Source organism: Peromyscus californicus, unplaced genomic scaffold, assembly GCF_007827085.1.
Source record: "Peromyscus californicus insignis strain IS unplaced genomic scaffold, ASM782708v3 Scaffold_7__1_contigs__length_154581171, whole genome shotgun sequence".
Lineage (NCBI taxonomy): Eukaryota > Metazoa > Chordata > Mammalia > Rodentia > Cricetidae > Peromyscus > Peromyscus californicus.
The window spans coordinates 137,630,972-137,648,256 of record NW_026294595.1 but is presented as its reverse complement, the minus strand read 5'-3'; the positions used below and the strand labels follow the sequence as shown (position 1 = coordinate 137,648,256).

General features: G+C 46.5%; 2 protein-coding genes across 3 annotated transcripts in view; one reads left to right on the top strand and one right to left on the bottom strand.

Annotated features, from left to right (window-relative positions):
* Ift52 (intraflagellar transport 52) overlaps positions 1–17,285 on the bottom strand; it is a 32,504-nt gene that overhangs the window by 1,691 nt on the left and 13,528 nt on the right. For both annotated transcript variants that reach the window (XM_052723991.1, XM_052723992.1), the window contains 4 exons: positions 11,844–11,912; positions 9,356–9,510; positions 4,789–4,876; positions 2,226–2,334 (listed from right to left, as the gene is read on the bottom strand). In XM_052723991.1, the coding sequence (XP_052579951.1) occupies positions 2,226–2,334; positions 4,789–4,876; positions 9,356–9,510; positions 11,844–11,912 (421 nt within the window). The remainder of the gene's footprint in view (positions 1–2,225; positions 2,335–4,788; positions 4,877–9,355; positions 9,511–11,843; positions 11,913–17,285) is intronic.
* Positions 11,938–15,055, top strand: LOC128101147 (GTPase HRas-like). The gene has a single exon (XM_052723995.1). It carries the CDS (start codon positions 14,483–14,485, stop codon positions 15,053–15,055), a length of 573 nt encoding a protein of 190 aa, XP_052579955.1. The 5' UTR covers positions 11,938–14,482.

Here is a 17,285-nt window from a genome sequence, read left to right as displayed (position 1 = left end):
GCTGGGATTACAGGAGTGAGCACTATGCCTGACTTCAGTTTCCTGAGTGCTGGGATTACAGGAGTGAGCACTATGCCTGACTTCAGTTTCCTGAGTGCTGGGATTACAGGAGTGAGCACTATGCCTGACTTCAGTTTCCTGAGTGCTGGGATTACAGGAGTGAGCACTATGCCTGACTTCAGTTTCCTGAGTGCTGGGATTACAGGAGTGAGCACTATGCCTGACTTCAGTTTCCTGAGTGCTGGGATTACAGGAGTGAGCACTATGCCCAGCCTAAAAGGACGAGCCTAATCAGAGTAAAGCTCGTCTGTTCTGGTTTTCCCACTCCCCAAATCAAGCACTGGTACACCACAAAGCACAAAAGAAATGGAAGGAACTCAGGTTACCAGGCTCTAAATATAAAGGTCACTGTGAAAAGGTGATGTATGAAGTTCAAAGTAGCATTTATGCTAACCATGGTGGTACACACCCAGAATCCCAGCATCTGGGAGACTGAGGAAAGAGGATTACAAGTTTGAGACCAGCCTAGGTGACACAGGAAGAGCCTGTCACATAAAAGAAAAATAGAAGTCTAGGGATCTAGTTCAGTGGTAGAGCACTGGGCTGCAGCACCGGGATCAATGTCTAGTACGGGAGAAAGGAAGGGGCGTTCACCGGAAGAGCATTATAGAAAAGTAAAGTCATCGGTTCAGTCCTTAGTAAAACAAAAACAAAACCCCACCGTTTACTGTAGATTATCATAGAAAAGCAGGCCATGATACAAGGTGGTTTGCATCTGTCCTCAAAGAGCTAAGACAGGGGATTCTTGAGTTTGAGGCCAGCCAAACTGACCCAGCTCAGTTTCAGAATCAACTTACATTACCCTGTGAAACCCTGTTTTAAAAACCCCAAAAAAAGCAGGGCCTGATGAGGAGAGGACACAGGGGGATCCGAAGTTCAGTCAGACTCAACTACATATTGAGTTCAAGGTCAGCTATATGAGCCCATCTCAACCTTCATCCCATGCCCTGAAAATTAGAAAAACACCAAGAAAAATGTACCAGTAATTACAACAGACTTCTGTGAAGCCATTCCTTAGCAGTCCTATATCTAAGATGGATAGTTATTACAGCTCTTCTTGGGACAGGGTTGTACACTGTAGCCCAGGCTGGCCTTGAACACAATGATCCTCCTGTCTCAGCCTCCTGAGTGCTGGGATTACATGAGCCAAGCTCCACACCACAGATTAAATGTGAAACAAGTGACCACCATTCATTTGCTAGTTAACATGAAGGATATTCCCAATTTCATTTTTTTTTTTTTTGTTTTGTTTTTGTTTTTTGGACACAGGGTTTCTCTGTGGTGCCTGTCCTGGATCTCGCTCTGTAGACCAGGCTGGCCTCAAACTCACAGAGATCCACCTGGCTCTGCCTCTTGAGTGCTGGGATTAAAGGTGTGCACAACATACAGCTCATTGCATTTTAAAAATAAATAATGTCATCTGTGTATGCTCATATGTCTTCTTAAATCGTATTCCCGGGGTGGGGTCACTGCTTCACAGTGAGTGGTTCATTTTATGTCTCTTGCTATTTGGGTGCAGGCCTGTTCACTGTATAGAAGCAGAGCATATTAGGAGGTTCAACAGGCAGAAGGACACTCCGATTTGAAGTCTACACAAGTCTTTTGGCCCTGACTTCTCTTTCTATTCTTGTTTCTTTTTTTAAAGAACACTTAACTGTTTTATTATTATTATTTGTATGTGTGTTGGGGCAGCAGCTAGTCCATGGCATCCATGTGGAGGTCAGAGGACAACTTTTATGAAGTTGGTTCTCTCCTTTTACCTGTAAGTGGGTTCCAGGATGTGAACGCAGGCAATCATGCTTTCACAAGCACCTTTACCTGCTGAGCCATCTGCCAGCCTGTGGCTCTTTTTAATCTACATGGTCCTGTGACCCAGATCTGTAGGGTAGAAGCCAGGTTAGTATTCATCTTACGGTCACTCAATTGGTCAGAACTAAGGGCCTATGGGGATCAAAAGTGAGCCGGACTTTTTCTGCTTAGCATCATGTTCTAGATTACCTCACCTCAGAGGACTGCATTCACATGAATGAAGACATGTTCAGCTTTATCCATGTGCTTGAATTTGGTTCTCCATAAACAATCTTTAAACATTCGCTTACAGCAGGTCATAGAGGTTCACGGTATATAAAGGTCATAAGAAAACAATGGAACTGGCTAATACTCACACTTGTTGGTGATCTGAGCAAGACGTGCCTTCTCAGAGGAGAATGTCTCATCTAAGTCAAACAGCTCCAGGGGAGGGGGTGGTAATTCCCGGAAACTAGGAGGGAAGACCTAGAAGAAATGAAGGCTTTAAGCAAAGTCTCTCAGATCCTAACAAGACAAGAATAAGAAGCAACAAGAGGCTGACTGAGCCCTTCCCCTGGGAGGAACCAGCCCAACTCCATCACCTCCAGCTGCCCTCATCCATTAGGCCTATGTCAAGTAAGGCCGAGTCTCTTGTGAGCAATCAAGCAGAACCAGCTTTAACTACACCACTAAACTGACCAAGCCAATATAGCAGTGCCATGAATTCAGCAAAAACCCAGAGCTTAGGCTGGTGTGGAACGTTTGATGCCACAACCTGTTCCTATATAATCATGCCTTTGTTTGTTTTGAGACGGGATCTTGTTGTATAGCCCAGGGTGCCCTCAAATTTGTGATCCTCTTGCCATAGCCTCCTGAGTCCTGAATTATAGGTGTACATCATTACACCCAGCTAGTTATTATGTGTTCATTAGGAACAGAAGTCATTGGAGAAGCAGATGTAGTGCAGAAAGGGCTAAACTTAACATTCATAGGTATGGATCCTTGGTAAACTAGTAACTACCAGCTCTCATTGTTGGTTAAGTGGTGGTGCTCATGGCTGGCTGCCGCCTGTGGCGGCCATGCCAACGGAGGAGAGTGCTGGAGGAGAGTCACAAGCCATGGTTACCTGGGGGGGGGGGGGGTGGCACGCACAGAGGGCACTCTCGCTTTTTAGGCTGGGACTCCATCACAGGCTGGTGACGTAATTAAGGACATAATCCTTACACTCATGACAAGTAACCTGATGCCTTCCACGATATAAATATCACCATCAGCAATTTCAAGTTAGCAAATTGAAGCCAGAATGTATGGGGACAGGGAAAGATAACACAAGTTCGGTTAATAATTGTACCAGCTGGTTTTATATCAACTTGATACAAGCTAGAGTCATCAGAGAGAAAGGAGCCTCAGTTGAGAAAATGCCTCCATGAGATCCAGCTGTAAGGCATTTTCTCAATTAGTGATCAATGGGGGAGGGCCCAGCCCATTGTGGGTGGTGCCACCCTGGGCTGGTGGTCCTGGGTTCTATAAGAAAGCAGGCTGAGCAAGCCATGAGAAGCAAGCCAGTAAGCAGCACCCCACCATGGCCTCTGCATCAGCTCCTATCTCTAGGACCCTGCCCTGTATGAGTTCCTGTCCTAACTTCCTTCAGTGATGAACAGCAATGTGGAAATGTAAGCCAAATAAACCCCCTTCCTCCCCAAATTGCTTTTTGGTCGTGGTGTTTTGTTGAAGTAATAGAAACCCTAAGACAATAAAGTACTCAAAAGTTACACAATGCCTTACATATGGCCGCTGTTCTGTAGCTTCTTTTTCTCAACTGAAACATTCCCCCCAGAAGGGAAAATAGAGACTCATACCAGTTAGAAAACTTACAAGTCTCAGGAAGCTCACAAAATTACAAGACTCACAATCTATCTGGAGGTTAAATAAGCAGTACATTACTTGGAGAGTTGGATGCTACTCTCAAGTGGAACTGCCTGCAAGGTGGGTAGAAAACTCCAAGATGCAGCTTTCCTGAAAATTCACCTATGCTGGGGTTGGGCTTTTTGGTGATGCAGCTGGCTGAGAAGTAACCCTGTTCCTGCCCTCCTGTGAATAACTCTTCACCCATGCTCATGTAAGTAAGCCACTACAAAAACTCACTGGCTTACTAAAGTAGACTTGGGTGGAATCATGTTTTTGGTCTGTCATCAGTGCTCTCTAGGGTGAACATGTCTGTTCACATCTCCTTAGTAAGTCATACAGTGGCTGTATGGCCCCAGGCTGTTAAAACTAAACTAAGGATCTGAGTACCCAATGCCTGGGAAGGCACCTCAAGGATTTTCTACCTCTTTACCCAATGTGGTGGTTTGAATGAGAATAGCACCCATAGGCTCATGTATTTGAATGCTGTGTCCTTAGTTGGTGGAACTGTTTTGGGAAGGATTAGGAGGTGTGGCCTTGTTGGAGGAGTTGTGTCAAAAGCTCACACCAGGCCCAGTCTTGTGCTCTCTCCATGTCCTACTTGTGGATCAGATGTAAGCTCTCAGCTACTGTTCCAATGCTATGCCTGCCTGCGTGCCTGCTGTCATGCTCCTCATCATGACGGTCATGGACTCACCTTCTGAAACTGTAAACAATCCCCCAATTAAATGCTTTCTTTTACAAGTTACCTTGGTTATAGTGTCTTGTCAGAGTAATAGAAAAGTAATTAAGGCACTCAGACAGTCTCATATATGCCTTCCAACCACCCAGCCCCAAGATGGAAAAGTTTAAGCACTAGGAAAGCCCATGCTCTGACTCCTTGGTCACTTTCCCCATGTAGAAGTCCCTATAGAATGCTAACAGATGTGATGTCTGTATGTGCTTAAAGGTAGAGCACTGGGACTCTATGAAGGTGCCCACATGGAGGGCAAGCAGTGAGCTCTGCAGCAGGAGCCCCCAAACACAATTACTCACCGCAGGCTGAAGGGCCGGCAGCGGCATCTCAAACTGAGGCTGGACAAGCTGGAGTGGTTCATGTTTCACATTTAGCTCCTCATGAGCCCTGGGTTAGTAAGATGACAAAAATGTGGGAATAAAGGTAAGACACTGTGGTTAAGGCACACATCAACACTATTCAGAAAATACACAGTGTGTTGCTCTAACAGTCGTGGAAACAGTTCAGTAATAGGGCATATGCCTAAGATGTGCAAGGGTCTGGGTTCTAGCCTCATCACTTCCAGAAAGCAAAGCAAAGCAAAACAAAACCTGTTGTTCTGGGCTGGTGAGGTGACTCAGCAGGTATAGAACTTGCCACCAAGCCTGATGACCTAAGTCTGATTCCCAGAACCCACATGGTAGAAAGAGAGAACCAACTCCTGTAAGTTATCCTTTGACTTCCACATATGGGTACACACGTACACATACACGCACGTGCCACACACACACACTGTGATGGCTAATCTTGTTTGTCAACTTGACACACCTGGGAAGGAGGAGCCTCAGTTGAGGAACTGCCTCCATCAGACAGGCCTATGGGGCATTTTATTGGTTGCTATTGATACAGTAGGACCCAGCCCACCGTGAACAGTACCATCCTCTGAGCAGACATCCAGAGTTTATAAGAAAGCTTCCAGCGAGGAACTGTGACCAGGAAGTATAAGATGAAATAAACCCTTTCCTCTTCAAGCTGCTTTTGGTCATGTGTGTGAGCCCATTCTCGGGTTCCTCGTGGCTTTACCCAGCAGGTCCGCATAGAGGATGATTAGACCACGGGCCTGAGTGCAGGTGTCTGAGATGGTCTGCACTTGGCTGTGCTGGGGGAGGAGGTCTTTTGCTCCACCCCTTGGCGTCTCTATAAAAACCCTGGGGCAGAGACAGTTGGGGCCCATTGGAAAAGGTTCCAGGCCCTCTCGAGGCTATCCTTTATTTTCTATCTGTTTATCTCTGCAAGATTCTCCGCAATAAATCCTTCTATCTAATATTTCCTGCTGCTCACACTCAAGAAAACTCTGGGGAACTGTGGGGGTGGTTGGGTAAATGCCCACAGTCATGGTGTTTATCACAGAAACAAACCAAATTATGACACATAAAATTAAATAAAATATAATGCAAAGGGAAAATAATTTAATTTAAGAGTGTTACTCTGCCTAACAGGATATCTTCTAAGATACTTCTCTAGGGAATCACAAAGTTTTATTTGAGAACTGAAAGGAAAACTTCCTTTTAAATTTCAACTGTCCTCTCAACGGGCTTTGGTTTTTACCTGATGCATACTGTGCCTCTTGTAACTCACTGTGTTTCCAGACTTGTTTTCACTACCGAGAGACAGCAGTCCAGTATGAGACTGCTTCTGGTAAGTGAACACATCTTCATGATATCGACTCCCATGGGGACACTTTTCTCAGCAGTACTGACTCACTGTCTGCTGTGTGCCAGGCAGCTTTAACTGTCATAAGCACCACAGCAAGGAGGGACAAAGGGGGTTCTCCTGGGACCTACATGCTACGGAACAGACACACAGAAAACCGGGTAACATGCAGGTGTCAGTACGTAGTATGAAGAAAAACAAATCCAGGATAGAAAGACAGGAAGGAGGCAAGAAGTGGGGCTGGTCAGAGAAGCCCTGAGTAAGAGAGAGGGAAGAAGTCACACAGTTATCTTGGAAAGGATCTTAAGCTGAGTCAGGCTTGTGTAGGACATGCCTATCCCAGTGTCCAGAAGGTTGTGGCAAAAGATCGCAAGTTCAAGGCCAGTCTGGGACACTGTATGTTTCACATCAACCTGAAGTACAAAGTAAAACCTAATCTCAAGAATAAGCTTCTAGGAGGCAGCAAAGACTCCTTGTTTGTCACAGTACAGTGGGGAGAATGGTGAGGCCATCAGAGACTCAGGAGCCAAGCTCAAGCGGCTGCTGTGTGGCTTCTGCTTTGCCTTCACTGGCCCTGGCATTCATTTTGTCCTTTGTAGTGTATGTAATTCTGCAAGTTGGCACAACTCCTAGTCCAATTTAATTTTTCTCCTTATTCTTTTCATTTAGTGTTTTTGAGACAGGGTTTATTTGTCTTCCACATGTAATCCTCCTGTCTCAGCCTCACAAGTGTGGGTGGGGATCACAGGCCTGACACCACTGTACCTGGCCTCACATGTACATTTAATACATATTTGTGGCCTTTCAAAATTAAGTGAGAGAAGCAAATGCCAGTGAGTCTACAACCTCAGGCAGGGGTGAGGTCTATGTCTAGAGAAAGGCAATCAGCTAAGCTACTGCTCTCAGTCACTGTCTGCACACTCTCGGGTGCCTGGGGGAGAACCTCTCCTAGCAATGAGGGTTATGGGTTCAAGACAAGCCAGACCCTGTCTCAGAAATACTACATGAACAGAATAAGGGGAAAATTAAGTTGGACAAGGAGTTGCACTACTTAGCAGAGTTACAGACAATACAAAAGGACAGAGTCCCATGGACGGAAGACAACAACTGGTGAGCACCTACCCACTACACACCACATGGTGAGACTCTACCCACTACACACCACATGGTGAGCCTCTACCCACTACACACCACATGGTGAGCACCTACCCACTACACACCACATGGTGAGACTCTACCCACTACACACCACATGGTGAGCCTCTACCCACTACACACCACATAGTGAGCATCTACCCACTACACACCACATGGTGAGCATCTACCCACTACACACCACATGGTGAGCATCTACCCACTACACACCACATGGTGAGCATCTACCCACTACACACCACATGGTGAGCATCTACCCACTACACACCACATGGTGAGCCTCTACCCACTACACACCACATGGTGAGCATCTACCCACTACACACCACATGGTGAGAATCTACCCACTACACACCACATGGTGAGCATCTACCCACTACACACCACATGGTGAGCATCTACCGACTACACACCACATGGTGAGCATCTACCCACTACACACCACATGGTGAGCACCTACCCACTACACACCACATGGTGAGAATCTACCCACTACACACCACATGGTGAGCATCTACCCACTACACACCACGTGGGGAACAGCTACCCACTACATACCACGTGGTGAGCATCTACCCACTACACACCACATGGTGAGCATCTACCCACTATACACCACATGGTGAGCATCTACCCACTACACACCACATGGTGAGCATCTACCCACTACACACCACATGGTGAGCACCTACCCACTACACACCACATGGTGAGCATCTACCCACTACACACCACATGGTGAGCATCTACCCACTACACACCACATGGTGAGCATCTACCCACTACACACCACGTGGGGAACAGCTACCCACTACACACCATGTGGGGAACAGCTACCCACTACACACCATGTGGGGAACAGCTACCCACTACACACCATGTGGGGAACAGCTACCCACTACACACCATGTGGGGAACAGCTACCCACTACACATCACAAGTTTTCTGACCCTGCAGTGCAGGGTCGCAGAACTCATTTCATTAGGCCTCAAAACACTCTAGACTGTGGCATAATTACTGAAGCAAGAGGAAGCAGAGGTGTGGAGACTTGAAGTAGCTTCCAAAGTTGACTTTTTAAGAGACAGGTAAGATGTAGTCTGGGCTGAGTCTGAACTCAGTCATCCTCCTTCAGTCTCTCTGCACCCTGTGCTGATATTACAAGGTTGTGCCAGTGCACCCCACTCAACAAACATTTCTTTATTTGAACCTGTGTCTGCCAAGCTGTGTGCTGTCAGGGATGAGAATGGTTTTAGGAACTGAATCCGCTGGAGTACGAGACTCTACAGCAAGCCTCATTATCTAACAAAGCCCTGGAAATTTACCCATGTTGTATAAGTCCTGGCAAGGGAGCAGCTGAGAGACAGGACCAGGGTCCAATCTGTGGGAAACTAGAAAAGACGTCTAGTAGAGGCACATGCTTCAATCTGTATTCCTGAAATAGCCAAAACAATTTTTTCCAGTATCTGGGAGCCTCACATGTTAGGTGAGTGCTCTTCCACTGAGCTGGGCTTAGCACTCAAAATACTGCAGCAGCCTGTCAAATGACCAGAGTCAGGAAGAATGGAGACTCACTGTAGATGCAGTGTTAACAGTGGAGCTAGGAAGAGTAGCTGAGGTTTAAAGGCTCTCGGGCATGTGCCTCATAGGCTGTGATGATAAGTCCAAGAGACTCAGTGCTCTCTCTGCTCTGTTTAAGTGCTTCTAAAGAGGACCAAATATATCTGTTTACTAAGGAGTTCTTGGAACCCAGCACTCATGCTAAACCCAGAAAAGTTGTTGGCAAAGTAGAAAAGTATTGGTTATCCTAAATGCCCTTTAGATCCTGGGACACAGGGGGATAGTAATTAGTAGTAGTTCCTCTATTTCATGCATGCACCCAACACCAACTTCCCTACTGACTTCATCACAGATCTGAGAACACGTTCTCCTGTTAATCTGACATGACCTAACTACAATCTTCAGGCTCATGTTTTCAAACAGTGGACTGCAGTGTGGAGCCCAGGCAGCCTCAGTACTGACTTGATGACCTTGGGGAGGCAGGTGGTATCCAGCTGGTAAATGGACAGGTCAAAGAGGGTGGTAAAGTCACGAGGGTTCTCATCACCCTCCTGGAGACACACTCGGAGCTGCTCTGAAAGGGTGGCAGTGTCTGGTACCATCGTGTAGTCGGAAATCTAAAAGCCAAAAGAGAGTTCCTTTCAGCACAAGTAAATGGGAGTTCACTCTGACAAGCAGCCACCATCTCAGGTCTCAGTCTACGAAACCTCTATTTCCTTGCCGAGAGATCTCACCACTGCCATCACTGACAACTCCCATCAGACACCTCAAGCCGAAAGAGGAAAACAGCTACTGGACTGAACCCCAAAGTTGACTGAGTCCAACTCTCCAATTACACACAGCTGAACACAGCTGGGGCCGTGCTGACTCTGGCATTCTCCTTTTACTATCATGGTCTTTCACTTTGAATACTAAGCAATCAACTTTTTCTCTCAAGTTTACTCACATCTCCATCTGAGGCAATACCCCTTTATCACTTCAACCATTCAAAACAATTTTCCTTAAGACTTTTTTAACGAACAACTTTTTTTTATTATTACAGTGAGAAATTGGAGGCGAAAAGACAAAGTCCATAAACTCCCACTACAACATACACCCCCTCTCCCCCAGCATCCGGGCCATGTCTGCTCTCTCCTGTTAGAGATGCATGAGCATGTGTAGCACCAATGCAAACAGGCCTACCCTGTGCACACTATATCCCAGTCCTTCTCCCCTAGCCAGGGACATCCCCTAGCACTGTTCAGAAGCAGTGAAGATGTGCTCTATGCTGGTAATAGTAAAAGACCAGGAGAATCTAAATGTCCATCTCAAGAGGACACTGTTTAATAAAGGGCAGTATAAGCAAAGGGAAAACATGGCTCAGTGTTAAGAGCTTTCCCCAGGACCAGCGTTTGGTCCCCAGTACCCACTTCATGTGGCTCACAACTACCTATTACTCTAGCTGGTCATCTGAAGGGCTGGGGGATGGCTCAGACATTGAATGTTTTGCATATGGGAAACTCAGGATTTGACCTCCACCACAAAACAAACAAACCAAACAGCTAGTCCTGTTTCACAAAAATCTTTACCTTCAGCACAGGAGACTTGCCTGAGCATTATAGAAATAATACAATGCATTCACTTTTTTTCTGTAGCCCTACCATCAATTTAATCCCAGTACTTTGGAAGGCAGAGGTGGGTGGCTATCTGTGAGTTCAAGGACAGCCTTGTCTACACACTGAGTTCTAGGCTCACCAAGACCATGCAGTGAAACCCAGTCTAAATAAATACAAAACCAAAAATGAGCCGGGCGGTGGTGGCGCACGCCTTTAATCCCAGCACTCGGGAGGCAGAGCCAGGTGGATCTCTGTGAGTTCGAGGCCGGCCTGGTCTACAGAGTGAGATCCAAGAAAGGCACAAAGCTACACAGAGAAACCCTGTCTCAAAAAACCAAAAAAAAAAAAAAAAAAAAAAAAACCAACAACTTCTCCCACTCCTCAAACTTTTTTAAATCAAGAAACAGACAGATAACTGCCCTTCCCAGCAACATGGGGCAGCTTTAACAACTTCAGTCTCCAATGACAGTGGGCTAAGGGCGAGAGCAATGGCAAGGAGACTAATTGTGCCATGACACAGCCCAGCACACAACCTGGAAGACAGAAACAGGCCAGCCATCTCTTTTCACTTCCTGGCCAGAGGCCCTCCATGAAATCCTAGTTCAGTCATCAAGACTCACACATCCAAACAGAAACATAAAGAGTACTCCCAGGATGACTAGCTGTCCTAACTTGTTCTCTTTTTATGTTTACTTTGCATTTTACTTGTTTATTGTATGTGTGGGGACACATGGGTCAAGGCATGCAGGTGGCAGCAAGAGGACAATACAAAGGAGCTGGCTCTCTCCTTCCATCATGTGGGTCCCAGGGATTGAACTCAGGCTGTCAGGTTTGGCAACAAGGGCCTTTACCCACCGAGCCATCTCTCTAGCCCAGCAATCTTCTAGAGGGTCAAATTTTTTGTTAAGATTTATTTATTTATGTATGTATGTATGTATGTTAAGATTTGTTTGTTTGTTTGTTTGTTTATTTATTTATTATGTATACAATGTCCTGCCTGCATGTATGCCTGCAGGCCAGCAGAGGGCACCAGATCTCATTACAGATGGTTGTGAGCCACCATGTGGTTGTTGGGAACTGAACTCAGGTCCTCTGGAAGAGCAGCCAGTGCTCTTCACCTCTGAGCCATCCCTCCAGCCCTCGAGGGTCCATTTTAAATCCTGATATTTATATGGAAGCACTGGCTTCAACTATTGCTATCTGGCTTTCTATAACGTGCCCTTCCTTTCCCCAAGCAGCAGCTCTTTGTTTCCAACTGACTTGGGGCTGAGTTAAGAGACATCTATTCCTCTGAAGTGGTTCTAAGAAGCTGGCCTCATTCTCCATGTCAGTCTTCTGATGATTCAGTCTCCTACCTCTGGGTCCTCAGCATCAATCTGGTTTAGGTGGATGTCTCCTGTTGTGAGCCACTGGAACACAACATCCTGCATTTAAAATGATAAATATAGTTAGTTAGACACCTGGCTGTTTGGGAAGGCTCAAGGTCAGGCTAGACAAATTAATTGAGAAGGGGAGAAAAGACAACTAGTAATTTTAAAAAGGATGATCAGCCTTCTGTCAGTAAAATCTCTGGAAATTAACAGGTTTTCTTCAGTCTATGCAACCTTTATTATCATTTGCTTTAGGGTATTCTAACATGTAACAAGCAAAACTTACTAAAACCTGTTCACAATCCTAAAGCAACCTTTGTTTACTAGGATGACAGGCTAAACTCTTAAAAACACACCTTTTTAACTTTGGCTATTATAATATGACAAAATCATAATTATACAAAACAAAAAAAATTCAACTTTTCAAAAGCAGACATTTAGGTTTTGGAGCTCAGTCGAGGCCCTAGAACCAGGTAGACCTCTAAGTCCCCCTCCCACTACAATGTAAGATGAGCAGGGCTCGTCCCACTAACAGAGAAGCTCAGTGGACACATCTTCCTCTGGCAGGTGAGTTGCTGGAATTCTATGGTGTTCAGGTCTCGCAGACACTAGGAAAATGCTTGTTTCCCTGTGGGGCATACATGGGCTGCAAAGAGGGTGCCGAGAGAAATTCAGATAAATAGAGCTTAAGCTTTAAGCTGTTTGTACAGAGAGTGGATACAAATGGTACCAGAGGAAGTTAGTTTAAGCTGTTTGTACAGAGAATAGATACAAAGGATGGCTAAGAAAAAGTTAGCTTGGGTTGTTTGTATGGAGATTAAAGACAAGTTATTTATGCTAAAATAAGATACTAAAAACAGGAGATGGTGTCAGGACATAAACAACTTGTAAATAGGGTGATCTTTAAAATGATTGGTTTGTTCCTTCACTCCCTCCTAGGGTTCTGAGGTTTTCTGGTATAAAAGAGGCTTACTGCCTCTGATTGTCTCCGGGTAAGAGGGAGGCTGGGGAACGGGGGTGAGCGGTGTGCACTTGCCTTTCCTCGGTTCCAGGCCACCTCTTCACAGGTGACCTAAGTTCCTGGTGAGGCAGGTCCCCACAGCTGGTGCCCTAATGTGGGGCTTGAAGTACTTCGGCTGAGGCCAAGCGGTCTTCCAGGGTAAGTGAAACCCTCAGTATGGGTAATGCAACCTCCTCAAGTGATAAGCCAGCCCTCAAGGTCCTGCGTTATATGTTTAAGTCTAGAGGGCTTGAAATTTCTAAAAGTAATATTGTCGCCACCTGGGAGATTATAATTCTCCTTGCCTTTTGGGTGCCTAGTGCCAACCTTTTTCCTGCAGCACTTGGGCCCAAATGGAAAAGTTGGCAAGAGAAAGGGGGAAACATTTCGGCATACTGCCACCCTGGGCTTCTACCCCACTATCACAGCCCTTAAGGTGGCTTTTCACCCAGATTCTCTGCTACCCCCTTTTCAGGAGTCAAAGAGGGAAAATGATTCTCCCCAAGGGTTAGAAAAGAAAGAAAGGAAAACACACCCCCCCCCCCAGGGGCCAAAAAGGACTGGGAAGGTTCTGAGAATAAAGAAAAAAAAATTGGGGCCAAATTTGGCAAGGAGCGTGCAAAATTCACAGAGAAATATACAGTAGAGGTTAAAGCAAAAGTAAAAATCACTGTGCCCGATCCCTGGGCCTCAAGGGATTCTGGCCCTCCACCTTGGACCCTGGAGCTGAGGTCGCTCAAACACCATACATGGCATTAAGGAGAGATCTCTGTAATATGGACCTCTACAACCAGCCCCTCACTGGGAGGTATGGGTCAGGGGAAAACTCGGCCCCCAGCCCTAATAGACCTCTAGAGTGGCACCCCTAGGAGGCTAAAGATAAGGAGGAATGCTAGACCAGGGTAGAGGCCAATCGGGTGCCCAACCACCCCCCCATCCCTATCACTTATGGCATGCTAGCAGGTACAGTTGAAGGGTACTTTACGGGAGTCCAACAGGTGGTCGTGCAAGGGCTGTACCAAGATCAGGTTAAACAAACGGGACTTGTAGCCTGGAACAAATTAGATGAAGGGTCTACCAAATCTCCCATAGTAGGGGTAAGACAAAAACCCAACAAACCCCTACCGGAGTTCATAGATAGAGTCCAACAGAGTATGTAGTTAATTTCCCCATTCATGGTTGCCCTCAAGGGATTACTGGAGGGACAGAAATGCCCATACAACATATGAGGGGGCATTCTGGGCTTCCAGGATTTCTGTCCAAGGGAAACTGGCGAGTCAACAAGCTGACATTGGGATTTAGGATATTGACCTTAAAAGACAGTCCATACAAGGCATGCCAACCCTTCCTAAAGGTACCCCCTTTACAAACGCAGGGAGTTAACCCCAGAGCCAAATATCCTCTGATAAATAGCTGTTAAATTTAAATATGTTTTTGTTTTAATAGAACAAAAGAGAGAATTAGCACCCATATTCAGTTATTCTGCACCCTGAGGCCATCACACTCTGGCCTCAGGGCTACAAGGACACCAGCGTAGGGCCCCAATCAGGGCCTTCTGCTCCCCAGCCACTCCTTCGTGCCCCTTGTGGGGCAGGAACTCCTGGAGTGACAGTCCCTACAAAAAATGATGACAGAATACAGGCTTGCGGTGGTGGGTGCTGGAGGTGTGGGAAAGAGTGCCCTGACGATCCAGCTGATCCAGAATCATTTTGTAGATGAATATGACCCCACCATAGAGGATTTCTATCGGAAACAGGTGGTCATTGATGGGGAGACATGTCTGCTGGACATCCTAGACACAGCGGGTCGGGAGGAATGTGGTGCCGTGAGGGACCAATGCATCCACACAGGGGAAGGTTTCCTCTGTGTGTTTGCCATCAACAGCACCAAGTCCTTTAACAACATCCATCAGTACAGGGAGCACATCAAACGGATAAAGGACTCGGATGATGTACCAATGGTGCTGGTGGGGAACAAGTGTGACCTAGCTGCTCGTACTGTTAAGTCTTGGCAGGCCCAGGACCTTGCCCACAGCTATGGCATCCCCTATATCGAAACCTCAGCCAGGACCCGGCAGGGTGTGGAGGATGCCTTCTCCACACTTGTCCGTGAGATTCGGCAACACAAACTACGGGACCTAAACCCTCCTGATAGGAGTGACCCTGGCTACATGAGCTGCAAGTGTGTGCTATTGTGACATCAGATGGCGGTACTCCAGCTGATGGTTGTCCTGCTCTTCCTGGCTCCTGCTACAGCCCAGAGATCTCATTCCCACACCACTGCTGCCCCCACATCCTTCGGCCTCCCCATCTTCCCTACAGCAGCCTCTGACACCCACCCCAGGAGAACTCTACTACCTGCTTCCAGTATCCGCTACCACTTCCAGGGCCCCACTACTGGCTCCTCAACATCCTCGGAGCCTGGGGACAATGGTGACTGTACTGAGATGGCCTTTGGTGTGGCCGCACCCCACTGCCATAGACCCACCTGCTCTTCCGCTGCAGCCCTCACACGCACAGCCAATGGCGAAAGCGACGTCCAGCGCCCCGGGGCTGAGGTTAAAACTGTCTTTGCTGCTGCCGCTGCTGAGCAAAACCCCGCTGGACCTCTACTTCTCTCTCAATGGATGCTTACTGAGAGAGGCTGTACGTGGAACAGCCGAATGGCATACCTCTGCTCTATGCTGCTGAAGAAGTCCCAAGCTTTTCACTTGGGCCAGCATCTTTTTGCACACGGCTACATGAGGATGACTGGATCTACATCTAAGAGGACACTGACCTTCTCTACCTCAACCAAAAGCCTGGACCACAGTTCCTGGGAACAGCTCAACATTCACAATGGTGGCTTCCCCTTGCTCACCATCTTTCTCCAGGTCTTCCTGGGGTCCACAACCCAACAGAAGGACGGATATCATTGGCCAGACTATGCCCATGTGTACTTCTCCTTCATCAAAGACTCCTTCCCAGGGTGTAGCTCCCTCAAATCCCAGGACCTCTAGGCTCTAAGAAGGGGAGAATCTGCCCTTCTGTTGCAACCCAGACAGCTTAGAGGTGAGCACTCCCTGGGTCCTGGACTGGGAGTTTCAGGAGAATTATGTGCTGGAGGCCAAGTGCATAATGGACACTGGTGACCGTATATGATGAGGACAACTCAACACCAACCTTCTCTGGAGGTGTGGGGCTGACAATTCTCCATGGGACTGGACTCAAAGATGGACTGATCTAATAATTCCTGAATGTGACTAAAACAGCCTCGTTTTGGAAATCACCAGCTATCTTTGGGGGTAGGGGTAGGAAAGGATAACTCTCTCTTTGTAACTTTAACTGGTTTCTTAACTCTTCTCCCTGTAGATGTTCATGTCAGTACTTCAGATAGTAAAAGTCTTTTCTCCTGGCCACGACATTGGTAAAAAAGACTTTTTAGAGAAATCCCCTAAAATTTTTAACTAGTGTTAGGACTAAAAACCTATACTGTGTTTGCTTCATAACAAAATCACTCAAGGACAATAGGGCTAATCTGTCAACTGATTTTCTGTGTTCTCAATAAATGTTAGGTTTGACTTGAAAAAAAAAAAAAAAAAGGAGCGGGGTAGCGGGGGGGTTTGGGGGAGGGAATGCCAAACAGATAAACAGCTCACCTTATTTAAAAAACAAAAAGTAGGAATCTGTGGGGCATACATGGGCTGCAAAGAGGGTGCCGAGAGAAATTCAGATAAATAGAGCTTAAGCTTTAAGCTGTTTATGCAGAGAGTGGATACAAATGGTACCAGAGGAAGTTAGTTTAAGCTGTTTGTGCAGAGAATAGATACAAAGGATGGCTAAGAAAAAGTTAGCTTGGGTTGTTTGTATGGAGACTAAAGACAAACGGTGAGAAAGAAAGTTAGCTCAAGTTATTTTTTTTTTTATAAATATTTTTTAAAGGTTTATTTACTATGTATACAGTATTCTGCCTGCATGCCAGAAGAGGGCACCAGATCTCATTACAGATGGTTGGGAGCCACCATGTGGTTGCTAGGAATTGAACTCAGGACCTCTGGAAGAACAGCCAGTGCTCTTAACCTCTGAGCCATCTCTCCAGCCCCCGAGCTCAAGTTATTTATGCTAAGATAAGATACTAAAAACAGGAGATGATGTCAGGGCATAAACAACTTGTAAATAGGGTGACCTTTAAAATGACTGGTTGGGTCCTTCACCCCCTCCTGGGGTTCTGAGGTTTTCTGGTATAAAAGAGGCTTACTGCCTATCAATAAACGAGTTCTTGCTTGACTTGACTCCCAACTGCGTCTGATCGTCTCCAGGTAAGAGGGAGGCTGGGGAATGGACGAGTGGTGTGCACTTGCCTTTCCTCAGTTTCAGGCCACCTCTTCACAGGTGACCTAAGTTTCCCGGTGGGGCAGGTCCCCACATTTCCCCATTAGCTTCCTCACA

Coding starts and splice junctions, on each gene's coding strand:
- LOC128101147 (XM_052723995.1), top strand. CDS start 14,483: ATGATGACAGAATACAGGCTTGCGGTGGTGGGTGCTGGAGGTGTGGGA.